Here is a 16,545-nt window from a genome sequence, read left to right as displayed (position 1 = left end):
GAAGATCTAAATTCTTTTATTAGGCTGTAAGCAAGTTAGGGTGCAACATAATTTCTTTTTGCTGGGTGAGGGCTCCCGATGCGTCCTTAAATAGCAGAAAAACACATAATGCTTAATTCAATTGAGACTCTTGCAGAGAAAGCATTTCAACTGGGTGAGAGAATCACAATGTTTCGGTTCCACCATAAGTATATCATTTTAAAGTACACTTGAAATTTTAAATGTCTACAAATTCAGAGGTTTAAGAAACTTCAAAAGCCAGAGAAACAGTGTTTAGGAAGCCGAAGGCTGTGAACTTCCTTTCTCACTTAATCCATGCTTAATTTTGCATTCCTCACAGGTAAGCAGGCAGTGCCTAGAATAGAAACAAAAATAGTGGTTTACACGTTGACAGTACAAGTTCCGGTCAAAACACAGTATTATTTAGAGACTTTCTTATGCTAAGGTTCACAAGCCTATTTTTTTCAGGAATAATAGCTGTTTCTTGGTTTGAGAAACCCACAATTTCATCCAAAAAAAGGCCAATAATGATCTTCACGTCCAATGTTGTTTTCGCAGTACGGTATTGCCTCTCACGTAGAATCCTCTAGGACAAGTGAGGGTCTTTAGAGAAACGTGTCCCCAGCACTAGTCCTGTCATGCTGTAGTAGAAATTGAGTGCTTCCTGAGTGTCAGGAATAATCATTTCGATTCCTTATAACATCCCATGAAAACAATTCTGATCACCATTTTATACGGATGAGAAAACTGAGGATTAGAGAGTTTAAGAAACTTGTTCAAGGTCACACAGCTTAGTAAGTGGTAGAACTGGTTTTCAACCCACGTACTCCAACAGCAGAGTTAACGCTGTTCACTCCAGAGTCCTACTGCCTATATCCCCTAAAGAGATCACGATATGTATTAACATAGTAAAGGCTCTGAGAAGTCCTGCAGTAAAGAAATCTGTTTAAATTTCGGGTAACCCTGTGACGGTAGGAGCCATGTCTGCTCATTAAGATATTCTTCAGAGTCTTGCACGATGCCTTGAACATAGTTGGTACTCACTACATATTTGTTGAGCAAATAAAATAGGGAACTACCTTAAATAATAATTATTGTTGAAGTTGAACAGCAACAATCCCCCAATTTTTTTTCTTCTTCTTCTTATCCCCAAAGCCCCCAGTACATAGTTGTATATTTTTAGTTGTGAGTGCCTCTGGTTGTGCTATGTGGGACGCCTCCTCAGCATGGCCTGATGAGCGGTGCCATGTCTGTGGCCGGGATCTGAACCAGTGAAACCCTGGGCTGCCAAAGTGGGGCACGCCAACTTAACCACTCAGCCACAGGGCCAGCCCCATCAACCACTCAAAATGTGAGGGCTAAAGAGTTTTTTCCCCAACATATGGATGTTAAATTGTTTAATATTATAAATGGTGAATGATCTTTTATAATTTTTCTTCCTTACAATCTCTCAAGCAAACAAATTACAAACCTGTTATGCCCTGGACCAAAACCAGCCCCACGGAGCTGATCTTCAAAGGAATAGAATTTACTCCGGCAGGCACCTATGTAGGACAACTTTCCAAGGCCGAATCCCAAGATACCAGCAACTGTAAAAGCAGGGGAGAAAAGATAGATAATGTAAAGCTTCAGAGTCTCCTCCAGTAATTATCTTCTAGAACTTTATTAACAGTATTAATTTTTATATTAAAAGTACTGTGATAAATCAGTGAACAAAAACTGAGAACGAAGCGCCCTATTCAAGAGGAGCACTGGGGACTGGAGACTTTCTCGTCTCCCCAGATTTGAACTGGCGGTCGAAGGGCCAGGATGGAGGAAGCGAAGGTGCTGTCCCAGAGACAGGCAAACAGACAAAGGCCCAGCTGGCCGACAAATGTCTGAGGCTACCAGGGGAGGAAGCGGGGAGCAGGGGTTTAGGTTGTGACTATGGGTGGCCTCCAAATCACTGGGTAGGAGAGCCCCTTAACTGTCTTTACGGATCGGAGTTTGGGGAGCCGCAGTCTGTCTTGCCTGTATGGGAGACAGGTCACGAGGCAGAGGGAACCTCCTCTGGAAGAAATCTCCCACCCGCTCCTCCCGCTGGGAATGAGGTTTCAGACCGTGAAGGGAATGCATCCCCTCTGAACATGAAAGGTCCGTGTATAACGAATGGAAGAAGATGGAAATCCAAGGTTGTGGGAAATGTGTTATTACAAAGCCCCTGATTTTAAAAAAACATTCTTCATGTCCATTATGGAAAATATTTTGAAAAAACTGGCCAAAGGAAGAAAACTTCAATCCCTAATGGATCTATCCCTCGAGGCTCTGCTGTTGATATCCTCCTGCCGGAGGTCCTGCCAGTCCCTCCTAGTCCGCGCTTTAACGAGGACGGTCGGAGGGGAAGTCCCTATTGCCCAGCTTTACATCAGAAAGAGTTGGATGAACTAAGCACTGCAAAGTGGCAGAAAATGCAGACTAATTCTCAGAGAGCCAATACAGGCAATTTAGTTAACCTGGATATTCATACCTTGTTATAAAGTTAAGAAGTTATAACAACTTTTTAAAAAAATGAATCTTTTTTTTTTACGTCTGTCACTTACGTGCAACTTTAGGCAATGATCCAAATCTTGGGTTAGCTGCTAAATAACCTAAGGAGTAATATATAAACACATTACTATTTCATTTTATAACATTTAAACTTATAAATTATAAAGAAAACCTTCAAAGTTTAAGATATACACAGATTCTTTTTTTTTGAGGAAGATTAGCCCTGAGCTAACACCTGCTGCCAATCCTCTTCTTTTTGCTGAGGAAGACTGGCCCTGAGCTAACATCCATGCCCATCTTCCTCTACATTATATGTGGGACGCCTACCACAGCATGGCTTGATAAGCGGTGCCATGTCCCCACCCAGGATCCGAACCGGTGAACCCCGGGCTGCCTGAAGCGGAACGTGCACACTTAACCATTGCACCACCGGGTGGCCCCTATACACAGATTCTTAATCTAAAGAGATGATCTTAAAAGAATTATAATTCAATTCTTGATTGGATTTAACTCTCAAATAGCCATTTTTGGCAAGCAGTAGCTTTAAAAGAATGTGAAATAGACAATTCAAAACTGATATCCAGATGTCAAAGCAAAGATGGAGCTAAGAACTTAGTTCCAAGCAATTAGTCAGTGCCCCCTCTCCTTTTTAATTAAGTCAAAAAGAGTTTCAACTTAGAGATTCACAGTATATATATCACAATTTTTAAATGAAAACATTACAACCTGTGGTGGGTAGGCCTCCTAAATAATGGCCTCCTAAAGATGTCCACACCCCAAAGCTCAGAGACTATGAATATGTTATCTTACATACTAAAGGGGAATTAAACTAGAAAATGGAATTAAGATTGCCAATCAGATGACTTTAAAATAGGGAAATTATCCTGGATTACTATGACCTTTGAATGAGGAAGAAGGATTTGGAGACAGATGGCAGTGTGAGAAGAACTTCGCTCAACCCCGTTTGCTGGTTTTACACACAGAGGAAGGGGCCATGAGCCAAGGAATGTGGGTGGTCTCCAGAAGCTGGAAAGGGAAAGGAAAGTCCAAAGCCCCTGGAAAAGAACGCAGCTCTGCTGACACTTCGCTTTCAGCCCACTGAGACCCATTTTGGACTTCTGATCTCCAGAACGCTAAGAAAATAAATTTGTATTGTTTTAAACCAGTATGTTTGTGGTAATTTGTTACAGCAGCCATTAGAAAACTAATACACCACCCTAGAAAAGCATATTCGCACACATGCAAGAGACAGTAGATTATGAATATGCAGTTTTTAATATTTATAAAACATAATCCCTATTGGGGTCAGCCCCACGGCCCAGTGGTTAAGTTTATGTGCTACGCTTCAGCAGCCTGTTGTTTGCTGGTTCAGATCCTGGGTGCAGACCTACACACCACTCATCAAGCCATGCTGTGGAGGCATCCCACATGGGAGGACTAGAATGACCTACAACTAAGATATACAACTATGTACTGGGGTTTTGGAGAAAAGGGGAAAAAAAAAAAAAGATGAAGATCGGCAACAGATGTTAGCTCAGGGCCAATCTTCCTCAAAGAAAAAAAGAGAGAACATAATTCCTATAGATGTTGTGGCCACATTTTTTTGTTGTCCAAAATGGTCTGACAAAGGCTCATTACTGATTGATGAATATACTTCTATAAAAAGACTATCTTCAAGTTATAAAAATGAAATCATATTTAATAAATCACCTGTAACGACAAGAATAACATTGATTGAAATGGGGTTCTCTGGGACCCCTGTGGCCAAGTGGTTAAGTTCACATGCTCTGCTTCAGCAGCCCAGGGTTTCGCCAGTATGGATCCTGGGCGCAGATGTGGCACTGCTCATCAGACCATGCTGAGGTGGCATCCCACGTACCACTACTAGAAGGACCCACTAACTAAACTATACAACTATGTACTGGGGGGATTTGGGGAGAAAAAAGCAGAAAAAAAAAAAAGATTGGCAACAGTTGTTAGCTCAGGTGACAATCTAAAAAAAAAAAGAAATGGGGTTCTCCTAGATATATGACACATGTGGCCTTTAAGACCCAAAACAAAGCTAGAACATTGTCCCTTATGTTTAATGGGTACAAATGCTCTTTAAAATCCTGGTAATCAGGGGGCCGGCCCCGTGGCTGAGTGGTTAAGTTTGTGTACTCCGCTTCAGTGGCCCAGGGTTTTGCTGGTTCAGATCCTGGGCATGGACATGGCACAGCTCGTCAGGCACATTTGTCACCTTACAGTTCTAGAGGTCAGAAGCTCAAAATAGGTCTCACTGGGTGTCTTAGTCCGTTCAGGCTGCTATAACAAAAATACCACAGACTGGGTGACTTCTAAACAACAGAAATTGATTTCTCACAGTTCTGGAGGCTGAAGTGTCAGCACGGTCAGGTGAGGGCCCTCTCTGGGGTCTCAGGCTTCACATTGTATGTCCCATGGTGGAAAGAGCTAGGGGTCTCTTTTACAAGGGCACTAATCCCATTCATGAGGGCTCCACCCTCACGACCTAATCACCTCCCAAAGGCCCCACCTCCCAATACCAACACGTTGGGGGTTGGCATTCCAACTCGTGAATCTGGGGGGACCACAAACATTCGGCCCACAGCACTGGGCTAAAATCAGCGTGCTGGCAGAGCTGTGTGCCCTTCTGGAGACTCTAGAGCTTCTTGCCTTTCCAGCTTCAAGAGGACTCACATTTCTGGCTGCGTGGCCCCTTCCTCCGTCTTCAAAGCCAGCAATGCTGAGCTGAGTCCTTCTTACGCTGCCAACTCTCTGGTTCTGTCTTCTGATCCACTCTTTCATTTTTAAGGACCCTTTAATTACACTGGGCCCATCTGGATGATCCAGAATAATCTCTCTATTTTAAGGTCAGCCGATTAACAACGTTAATTCCATCTGCAACTTTAATTTCCCTTTGCCGTGTAACCTCATATAGTCATTCTTTCTGGGGATGAGGAGATCATCGGGAGGGGGTGACTTTAGGCTGAAAATAGGCAAAAACCTGTGTAAATAAACCCTCCACCAAAAAATAAATGCCAAGTGCCAAAAAGCTGCCAGGAGGGTCACAGAAAATTGGGCTCTCTTAAGTTAAATTAGTTAATGAATATTGAATCTTACCTTGGTGGACTAGTCCTTGGGTCACAAGCATGCTTACAAGAGAAAAAGGCAGAGCTGTAAAACAAAAATGCCCTTCAATATTGGTATTTTACAGCATGGCACTTCACCTAGAAGTCAGGGAGAATGACTAAGATTTTTCTCTTACTTACCTTGGCAATGATTTCTTAGTCATGTTATTTTACTTATTCAACACATATTTATTAAGCAGCGCGTGGGGAATTTTCTTGAGATCTGCCTCAGGCACTCAACCCGATGCACAGCATTAATCTGACAAACTAAACCCCATCCCACTCCAGCTCTGACACCCACTTTTCCTGAATGCCCACCATGTACCAGGTTCTGATCATTACATGCAACACACGCATCTCAGTGTCTGTGCACTTAGCTGTTGAATTTGGGAGTTGCCTCCAGCTACATATTTTGAAATTTCCAATCTTACATAAAAGTTAAAAAATAGCACAACAAACTCCTGCATACTCTATCTAGGATAGTTCCCTGCTTTTGTCTTTTATGACATTTTGTTGCACAATTTGGATACGTCTGTTTCCTGAAGATTATAACAGTACCACAACATTCATGTTAAAAATGGGCAATATCTAGCTATGATTTTTAAAACAGGCAAATTAGTCTGGCAAAGGCACTTTCTAGTTCTGTCAAAATGTGTCAAATGACTTCTATCAGAAGCAGAGAGCAGTGATAAACACGTAGCTCTTCCTAGCAACCAAGACAAATCAAACAGCAACCGATTTTTCCACTCTTATCCACCTAATGGTAGGCAAATGGGTCATATCGAAATGTTAACCTACTAGGGCTCCATTAAATTACTTAGTCAGAGCTTGTCAGAAAAGATGAATTTCTAGGAGCACGATCATGATGATAGTAATCCATAATGAATATCAACTTCTAAAGAGTGTTACTTCCAAATTGATACTGAATTTGAATGATTTCAGAAATCAACATGAGTATTTCAAAGTATAAATTATCTCTACATCAGCAATGTTGCAAAATATTGGGACTATACCCATAGGCTCTATTATGACATTTTCAAACGACACATCACGAATTTTTTAACTTGGAAGAGACCTTAACACACAGCCTGAATTCACACCCTTGTCTTACATAAGGCAGTCCCAGAAAGAGGAAGTGACTCGGCAGAAAAGGTTATTTCAGAGACATTGCAAGAGACATGCTAATGGAATGCTGCCAGTTTTCATTCACTCCACAAATATTTAACAGGTATTTTCTATGAGTGAAGCACTCACTGTGCTTGGCACTGGGATGAATCAATGACCTTGACATTATCTCTGAACTCAGTGAAGGTTAGAGTCTAGTGGCATTTAGAAAGGTCTACTCTTCGAAGAACTTGTAAATAACACTCTCGGTACAATTCTCAGTCACATGAAGGAAAGCGTTATGTGTGCCTCGCTTTTTGCTAAGTGAGGTACAGTGTTCCTACATCAGATTTTATCTCTGCCCTTAAAAGGGTCTCAACATGGATTCAAACTCTAAGTAGCCCCAGATATCAAAGTTCTTCAGAGAATTATGCAAAGTCCCACCCCAAAATAAATTATTACCACAATTCTAATACGATATTTAGGCAGTTTATTGCAGCAAAGAGAGTGTTAACAAAGATAAAGAGGAGTGAAATTACCTCTCTTCCAGAAACTTTCTTCTTGACATTCACGGATAATCTTAGAAATCTCCGCTCTCTGGATGTGCAGCTTTGATTTTGGACAAAACAACAGGCTCTGTAAGGAAAGCTCTATGGTGAGTTGACTGAAATCATGAGAAAAGCACCAGCTCTGTTTCTCTGGAGAAGGGCAGTGAGTGCCTGTGTGCTGTGCTGGCTGCCACCACACAGCAATGACCAGTTTCAGCCAGTGCTTTCCAGCTGGGAACGCTGGATGGACTCAGGCAAGGAGAGAAGCCCAGGTGGAGAAGAAGGGTAATTCATTGACCACAGAGCATGGAGCAGGTATCCAGTCAGAACGAATTACTGCTGAGGCCACACTTACTTTCTTCCCTCCAGCCTCTGTCGCTGCAGGGCACTATCTCTGCAAAGCTACTCCCTCTGTATCCCTGGTCTCCTGATGACCCAGTTCAATGTTGCCTCCTGGATGAAGAGAGATTTCCCCTACAGCATAATATTTACCCATCTGGGAGGGCTCTCAGAGCAGCGTGTTACAAGTTATTTACTCACAGATCTGTATTCTAATTTACCTATGTATACTTCCGTATGCATTTTTAGACTATGAACTCATCAACAGACTGCTTTTTCTTTTTCTACATACTTTACTTTCTATCTTAACAGTTTTTTTACACATTTGTAAGCGGGCTGCACATAATTTCTGGTAGAACTACTGACACAGTTGACATAATTATTTTGAATAGTCTATCGTATTTTTTAACCATGTTGATATGCTATAATCTGGATTAACTCCTATCTTTTATGATCCCTCCCCTGTTGTAGGTATGTATGGGGTATTTACTCACTCATCCACATTCTCCATTTTCATTGCCCTTTGCCCATCACCAGCATTCCGGGTGTTTAATGTAGATCTTTTGTAGCTAAGCATTTTTGCATGATGTTCATTGTTTTGGGTGCATGCATCTTTTAAAAATGTAAATGGCATTGTTTTCTCTACTTAATTTTATTTAAAAACGTATTTTCAACTCAGCTGTATGCTTTTGAGAGCCATCCCTGCTGCTCCATCCATCTAGGCCACTGCTTCTGACTGCTGCAGAAGCCTCCGGGGTGCCTCCAAGTCCCCACCGCCACATGTCCCCTCAACCCACGTGACAACATTTTTCAGACATATATCTAGAATTAAAATATAGGGCATGCGTCTTCCCAGCCTGACAAAGTCCTGATACACTGCCCTCCCCAGTGGCTGTACCCCACCCCCACCACAGCAGTGCGTGAACATTCCTCTGCCCTCAGACCCTGCGTAAGGCGAGTTAATGCTGGATTCCAAGCAGGTCAGAGTAAAGGAAGGCTTTTGTAAACTTGGCACTACCCAGTTTTCTAAATTTCCACAGTCTAATAGGTATAAAGTAATATTTTATTGCCTTATTTGTCTGATAACTGATGGGTTTGAACAATTCTACATATTCTTCAGCCAGACTGCCCTTCTCCCCTAGGGTTGAGGAAATCCTTGTAGCCAGACCTGGGTTATAATCTTTTGTTATATATTGACTCATTAATTTTTTATGGTGGTAAAATACAGGTAACATAATATTTACCATTTTACGTTTTTGAATACAATTCAGTGGCCTTAAGTACATCCACAAGGTATAGCCATCACCACCATCTAGTTCCTGAACTTTTTCATCATCCCCAAAGGAAATCCCATAACCATTAAGCAGTCTCTCCTGATTCTCTCCTCCCTCTGCCCACTGGCAACCACTAATATGCTTTCTGTCTCTACGGATTTGCCTATTCTGGAATTTTTTTTTTTTAAGGTATTGCTTTTGTTGGTGAGGAACATTGGCCCTGAGCTAACATCTGTTGCCAATCTTCCTCTTTCTTTGTTTTTTTCTCCCCAAAGCCCCAGTACATAGTTGTATATTCTAGTTCTAAGTCATTCTAGTTCTTCTATGTGGGATGCTGCCACAGCATGGCTTGATGAGCAGCGTGTAGGTCCACGCCCAGGATCCAAACCAGTGAACCCTGGGCTGCTGAAGAAGAGCATGCAAACTTAACCACTATGCCACCAAGCTGGCCCCTGGATATTTTGTATAAATGGTATCATACAATATGTGACCTTTGTGACTGGCTTTCTTCTGCACAATGTTTTCAAGGTTCATCCATGTTGTGGCATATAACAGTATTTCATTCCTTTTTATGGCTCAATAATATTCCATTATATGGCTATATCACACTTTGTTTACCCATTCATTGATTGATGGATATTTGGGTTGTTTCCACCTTTTGGCTATTGTGAATAGAGCCACTTTGAACATTACTGTACAAGTTTTTGTTTGAACACCTGTTTTCAATTCTGCCAGGCCATATGGTAATTCTGTTTAATTTAATGAGAAATTGCCAAACTGTTTTCCACAGTAGCTGCACCATTTTACAATTCCATCAACAAAGTATGAGAGTTCCAATTTCTCCACATCCTTGTCAACACTTGCTATTTTCTGTTCTGTTTTTGTTTTTAATTATGGTCATGCTAGTGGGTATCTCACTGTGGTTTTGATTTGCATTTCCCTAACGACTGATGACGTTGAGCATCTTTTCATTTACTTGTTGGTGATTTCTACATCTTCTTTGGAGAAATATCTATTCAAGTCCTTTGCCCATTTTTTAATTGGGTTTTTTGTCTTTTTGTTGTTGAGTTGTAAGAGTTCTTTACATATTCTAGATACTAGACCCTGATCAGATATATGATTTGCAAATAATTTTTCCCTTTTTGTGGGTTGTTCATTCATTTTTTAAAAACAAATTTTATTTAATTTGTTGCTTACTATAAAAGCCACACTTATATTTCCTTGCTTGTGAATTATTTATGTAGGTCCTCTGCCATTTATTTCTTGGAGTTTTAGTGTTTTTCTTATTGAGATGCAGCCCTTTTGCTTTAGATTTTGCTCCCAGCATAGCATAGGGAGGTGGTGGTCAGGCTGAGCACAGCGATGAGTGGAGGAGGTGTTCTCAGCCTCCACTTACCCTAGCTCCTCAGCAAGCACTCCTCCTTATCCTCATGTAAATAACTCTTGCTTCGGTTGTGGCTGTGGCGGAAACAAGGAACACCTCTCTCCCTCCCCTCCCCCAAACACATACATACACACACATCCCGGGTCAGGGACCCTGACCATACAGCTGCTGTGAGTCCTGCGGTCAACACTGCAGTTCCTGCAGAGTCGCCCACGGGAGCCTGGTGACCCTTTTCTGTAGAGCTGTAAATGCTTTATGGCTCTCAATTTCACACAGGCATCTCGGGTGTCTAAATTCTTTTCCTTGTGACTTGATATCATTTGTCTGTTTGCGTCTCCTAAACTTTGCTCCTTAAACGTTCCATCCTCCATAAGCTATTTTTAGCTTGAAAAGTCGACCCCAGAGAACATGAACTCCATTTACCCATCACAATAATTTCTCTTTTCTTCATTTATGTGTCCCTGAAACACGTAATATTCATTCTTAACAAGTTGAAAAGTTGTGCCCATGTTAACACTTGGCTTCTCAATCTGATGGCTAACTTAGTAATAAGGACTCCACCATCCTGAACAGGAACACCCATCAGCATATACTTAATATGATCAGCTTTGGCAACAAAAATGTAAAAACAAGCATCATGCGTCATTCCACTAGGTTCAACTAAGAGTTTTGCTCTGCTAATGGAAACCTCTTCAGTCACTGACAGCCTACATAAGAGTTAGTTAAGCTCGATTCTAATCAAGGAAGAGTAAAGAAAGGATTTTGTAAATAAAAATTTAAAAGTCTCCTTTTCAAGGCAGCCAAAAACACACTTTTCTTCCCCATTCCATGTTCCCTGAACCCATCCATCAAAGGGCTGGATTGAAAGAAGTTAGTAAGATGACTGGTGAAGGATGAGGTTTAAGGAAAGTCCCGTATGATGTTCCTCCTTAGACGGCAGACTTCAAATTAAAAGTATACCTGCTTGCTTGGCGGTGGCAAATGGGGCCCTTTATCTTGGTTTTCATGAGTAGACACTGAAGCCATGATGACTCTGTCTTTGCTTCCCTTCTAGCGGAGTGCAGGCACTGTCTATGGAAAGTAGAAGAGGGTCACTAAGCCATAACTGACTGTTTACATCAACATTAAAACACTCTTAGTTAGGGGCTGGCCCCGTGGCCGAGCAGTTACGTTCGCGCGCTCCGCTGCAGGCGGCCCAGTGTTTCATTGGTTCGAATCCTGGGCGAATCCTGGGCGCGGACATGGCACTGCTCATCCGACCACGCTGAGGCGGCGTCCCACATGCCACAACTAGAAGAACCCACAACGAAGAATACACAACTATGTACCGGGGGGCTTTGGGGAGAAAAAGGAAAAAATAAACAAACAAACAAACAAAAACACTCTTAGTTAGCAACTCACCTATTTGGGAAACTTATTTTCATTTGTCCTAGGTCTTAATCTGCAACCACCTGAAACCTCACTTTCTAATGCTCCTCTCCCCTAACACACACACACACTCACTAATGGTGACAGACCAGACTTAGAGGGGAGTGAAATGTCACACTGTACACAGCAAAATGTTTGACTACCTATAGATTATGTCCTTAAAAAAGTTTCAATGCATTAGAAGGTCATTAACTACACAAATATTTACTGAGTGTCTATTATGTGCCAGCCCAGGGGATAGAAAGAAGGATAAGACAACATCAGTGCTAAAGGCACTCATGGTCTAAAGAAGGCAGACAAGTCAGCAGTTATACAACATGCAAAGGGCTCCACTAGGGGTATGCACAGGGTGCTAAGGAAGGAGAGTGAGAAAGATCTATTCTGTCTGGCCAGGTCTGAAGATACCAAAGACTAAGACACCTGAGCTTTCAAGAGCTTTGCAGAGGGGCAGGCCGGGTGGCGCAGTGATTAAGTGCGCATGTTCCGCTTCCGCAGCCCAGGGCTCGCGGGTTCCAATCCCGAGTGGGGACATGGCACTGCTTGGCAAGCCATGCTGTGGTAGGCGTCCCACATATAAAGTAGAGGAGGATGGGCATGGATGTTAGCTCAGGGCCAGTCTGCCTCAGCAAAAAAGAGGAAGATTGGCAGATGTTAGCTTAGGGCTAATCTTCCTCCAAAAAAAAAAAAAAAAAGCTTTGCAGAGGGTGGATGGACTCCAGGTCCAGGAGGACCAGGAGCAGATGCTGAAATAGGGCAGGCAAGGAAAGAGACCTGAGCCAAGACCCTGGTAGAAAGGATAGAGATGATTAATTTGGGTTTGGAAAGGTTGGATTTGGGTCTGGAATTACAGATTAGGAGTAGGCTGGAGAGATAATTTGGGAGTTGCTATCATAGAGATGACAAGTAGAGCAAGAAACATGAACAAAATAGTCTAAAAAGAGTATTGGAGAGAGCCAGCCCTGATGGCCTAGTGGTTAAAGTTTGGCATGCTCCACTTCAGAGGGCTGGGTTTGGTTCCTGGGAGCAGAACCACACCACTCGTCTGTCGGTAGCCATGCTGTGGTGGCAGCTCACACAGAACTAGAAGGACTTACAACTACAATACACAACTATGTACTGGGGCTTTGGGGAGAAAAAAAAAAGAGGTAAGATTGACAACAGATGTTAACTCAGGGTGACTCTTTCCCACATTAAAAAAAAAAGAGTACTGGACAATGTGAACATTGAGGCCAAGGGAATATCAACAAGAGAAGAACAAAACAAAACAAAACCCCGCCAAAGAAATGGCTGAGAAAGAATAGCTGATACAGAGGGGAGGGTGTTTCTCAAGGAGGGAATGAATCATCGGTGTTACGTGGCTCAGAAATGTGATTTGGCCATGATGGGCACAGTCCAGGTGGACTACGAGCCCTTGCCACAGGCCACTGCACGCAGCAGCCCTAGACTCCAGGACTGCCACTAATTTCCCTGCAAAGTGAACATCTTATCATACACAATTCTGTTCTTACTAAACTGCCTGTATACGAGCCAAGGGGACCCTTCCTTGTACCAAGTTTCACCCTAGCTGCCTAATGTTCTTGTAGAGGCAGCAGGATGCCCTACAGTGGAAAGTCGGCGAATCAGAAAGACCTGAGTTCAGATCCTGACTCTACTCCTTGCTAGCCCTGTGCTTTGGGGAAAGTGTCTTAAGGTGTCTGTGCCTCACCTTTCTTACCTGTTAAGTGGGGGTAATGGACATAACCTTGAGGGGCTGTTGCAAGGAGGAGAGAAGAGGAGGAGGGATGAGGAGGAGGGATGAGGAGAAGGGAAAAGGAGGAGGAGGGAAGAGGAGGAGGGATGAGGAGGAGAGAAGAGGAAGAGGAATGAGGAAGAGGAGGGAAGAGGAGGAGGGATGAGGAGGAAGGATGAGGAGCGGGGGGAGGAGGAGGGTTGAGGTCCACAAAGCCCCAGCTCAGCACTCAGCACACAGTGAGCGTGTGGGCAGTAAGGGGCGGCTGTCAGAGTGGCCCTGGGCACCCAATTTCTTGAGTACCTGGAGGAAAGCTTTCCTGACTTAAGGCCACATTAGATTATCTTTACTTAGTCAAGCGTTATGCCGTTGCCTCAAATCAGGAAGTAAAGACACCACATCTCAGCCTTCGTGATCAGGTCCCCTTGCATCCAATTAATCATCAGCCCTCACCTAATTAAGCCTTCTGAGGGTCTTGCCTTCTAGGTGCAGCTCCTACCACCATGCCCCAGTCTGGTCTGGGACCCCTCTGCTTCTTGGGGCAGGGGCGGTAAGGCTGAGAAGCGGTGGGCAGGAGATGCGCAGCAGGAGGCGCGCAGCAGGAGGCGGGGGCGCGTGGTGGGATGACAGCTGGAGGGGGTCACCGCACTTTCCGGTCGGCGGGAAAGCCCGGAATCAGCCTGCTGAAATCCACCGCCCCCAGCCTCCAGCGGCCGCCTGCACGACCTCAAGGCCCCCACCCTTGCCCGGGTCGCTGCCGGAGCCCAAGCCAGGTGGGGAGGGGGTGGAAGAGGCGGCTCTAGGCGCCCGCGGCCGACCCGCGCAGCCTGCGAAGGACCCTCGTCCCCGAGGTCCCAGGAAGTAAAGCGGGCAGAGGAGGCCACCCCTTCCTCGCCGTCCCTCCTGCTGACCCCAGCTGGGCCGGCTCACCTGCGCGGGTGAGGATCGCGTCGCACGCCACGTCCCCGGTGCTCGCTGAACCGAGCTCGCCTCCCTCCGCGGCGGCCGCTTCCTCCGGGACCGCTGCCCGCCGCCCCGTCCCCGCCTCCCGGCGCCACAGCCTCCCCGCCGCCCAGTCCCCGCCTCCCGGCGCCCGCGGGCCGAAGCGCCCTCTCCCTCCGCGCTTCCCCGGCGCTCACCTCTCTTCCCCGAGCTTCCCTCCTGCTTCCTACTTCCTCTTGCTCCGCCCTCGCTCGCTGCTCCTCGTCTACTCGCTGAAGTCTCTCAACAAGTGCGCCCCCATCCCCCACCCCGCAGTCCCTTTCTCTGTTGATGGCTTCGGCACCCACACCCCACCGCTCAGGATGAAACCCCGCTTTTGCTAGAACTCCCACCCCGCGCCCAAGCCTTGTCATGACACCTGGTGGATTCTCCCACCGTGAGGTCTTTCAAATAACTCCTTCCCTCCCAACAATGACAGCAACAACCATTTATTGAACAGGCGTCGACACATTCCCTTGTCTGCAGTCCGGTTGTTTTGTTTTGTTTGGGGGGTATAACTGACATATAACATTGTATTAATTTCAGGTGTACAACATAATGATTCAATGTTTGTATACGTTGGGAGATGATCACTATAAGTCCAGTTAACATCCATCATTATACATGGTTACCAAAGAAAATTCTTTTTTCCTTGAGATGAGGACTTTCAGGCTCTGCTCTCTTAGCAGCTTCCGAGTATGCAGTACAGTATTGTTAACTATAGTCTTCATGCTGTACGTGACATCCTCATAGTTTGTCTTTTATGACTGAAAGTTTGTACCCTTTGACCCCCTTCACCCGTTTCGCCCCCACCCGTGCAATCTTTTTTACAGAGCTTTAGAGTGAGTGCTATTATCCTCATTTTGTAGATGAGGCAACTGAATTGTGCAAAGGCCACACTGGGAGTTTGGAGTCAAAGCCCATCAGCTTGGCTCCCAGGACTTCTCTTTCCATTGTTCTTTGTCCGTGGGCGCCTGCCTCCTGCCACTCCCAACCTCTGACATGGTGGGGGGGGGGGGGAGATGCTGGGTGCCTTTACCACCTATGTCACTCACCCCAACCTCAGCTGAGGTTCTTCCCTGGGACATGCCACTGAACCTGAATGGAGTATGTTGAGTTGGAAGAGAGGTAGGCCCTCCCCATTTCTCTGCTGTCCTAATTGGGCTCTGTGCCTCTGGCCTCAGCCCCTCCACAAAGCTCATCCCCTCCCTTCCCCCTCCACTATCCACAGGGGCCTCCTTCCTGTACCTCATGTCCACCCAGCTCCTTCCACCTGAGCCCTCTATGAAGGCTCCTCCTACCTGAAGCCCCCTCCCCATCCATCTTGTCCTGGCTTCTTCCTACTCATCCTTCTCTGACTCTTCCTCGAAAAGGCTTGCCTTGACCCCCACCCAGCCTAAAGTAGGTCTCTTTTCTTCTCTTTCATAGCAAGCCGCCCTGTTTTCTTTCGTTGTGTTTCTCACCAGTTGTTATTACAGTCCTCCCTCCGTATCCGGGGGTTGTGCGTCTGGGGATTCAATCCACTGCAGATGGAAAGGCACACAATGGTTGCTGAACATGTACAGACTTTTTTTCTTGTCGTTATTCCCTAAACAATACAGTATAACGACTATTTACATACCATTTACATTTTATTAGGTATTGTAAGTAACCTAGAGATGATTTAAAGTATACAAGGAAGATTTGCATAGGTTATATGCAAATACTACGCCATTTATATAAGGTACTTGAGCTTCGGTGGGTTTTGGTATCGGTAGGGGTCCTGGAACCAATCCCCTGTGGATACCAAGGGACGACTGTGTAAACTTATTAGTGTGTTTATTAGTTTCAAGCCTGTTTCCCCTGTTTTAGTGTAATCTTCATGAGGTACAGAACAAGATGGTGTCTAATTTGTTCACTGTTGTATACTTAGCATCTCAGATACATAAGGGGCTCAATCAATGTCTGTTGAAGGAAGGAACAAAGGAATGAATGAATAAATGAGGCTTGGGTTCAAAGACTGTCGAGACACTGTTGTTATGGAGGGTCCATGTTCCCCAGCTTGTCCCCCAGACCACATTCTTTCATGAGATTCACTGGTTTCTTTTCTTCCCCCTCTGCTTCC

General features: G+C 44.6%; 1 protein-coding gene across 13 annotated transcripts; it reads right to left on the bottom strand.

Annotated features, from left to right (window-relative positions):
- Positions 1 to 14,813, bottom strand: OCIAD2 (OCIA domain containing 2). Of its 13 annotated transcripts, none has more exons than XM_070612900.1 (8): positions 14,600 to 14,698; positions 11,474 to 11,638; positions 11,264 to 11,374; positions 7,298 to 7,394; positions 5,647 to 5,700; positions 2,580 to 2,627; positions 1,472 to 1,589; positions 1 to 355 (listed from the first exon to the last, which is right to left on the bottom strand). In XM_070612900.1, the coding sequence occupies exons 3-8, from the start codon at positions 11,327 to 11,329 to the stop codon at positions 274 to 276; spliced, it is 465 nt and encodes a 154-aa protein (XP_070469001.1). In that variant the 5' UTR covers positions 11,330 to 11,374; positions 11,474 to 11,638; positions 14,600 to 14,698; the 3' UTR covers positions 1 to 273. The 13 variants fall into 13 exon arrangements, with proteins under 13 accessions (XP_070469001.1, XP_070469007.1, XP_070469000.1 ...); XM_070612906.1 differs by having other exon boundaries at positions 11,264 to 11,370; positions 14,600 to 14,650; XM_070612899.1 differs by lacking the exon at positions 14,600 to 14,698 and adding an exon at positions 14,391 to 14,580.
- Between the last annotated feature and the right edge of the window lie 1,732 nt (positions 14,814 to 16,545).

This window comes from Equus przewalskii, chromosome 3 (assembly GCF_037783145.1).
Source record: "Equus przewalskii isolate Varuska chromosome 3, EquPr2, whole genome shotgun sequence".
NCBI classification, from domain to species: Eukaryota; Metazoa; Chordata; class Mammalia; order Perissodactyla; family Equidae; genus Equus; species Equus przewalskii.
This window is presented reverse-complemented; position numbering and strand designations above follow the sequence as displayed.

Coding starts and splice junctions, on each gene's coding strand:
- OCIAD2 (XM_008521626.2), bottom strand. CDS start 11,329: ATGGCTTCAGTGTCTACTCATGAAAACCAAGATAAAGGGCCCCATTTG. Junction 5,701..7,297: donor AGAAAGTTTCTGGAAGAGAG/GTAATTTCACTC, acceptor TTTGTTTTACAG/CTCTGCCTTTTTCTCTTGTA. Junction 356..1,471: donor TTTGGTCCAGGGCATAACAG/GTTTGTAATTTG, acceptor TTTCTATTCTAG/GCACTGCCTGCTTACCTGTG.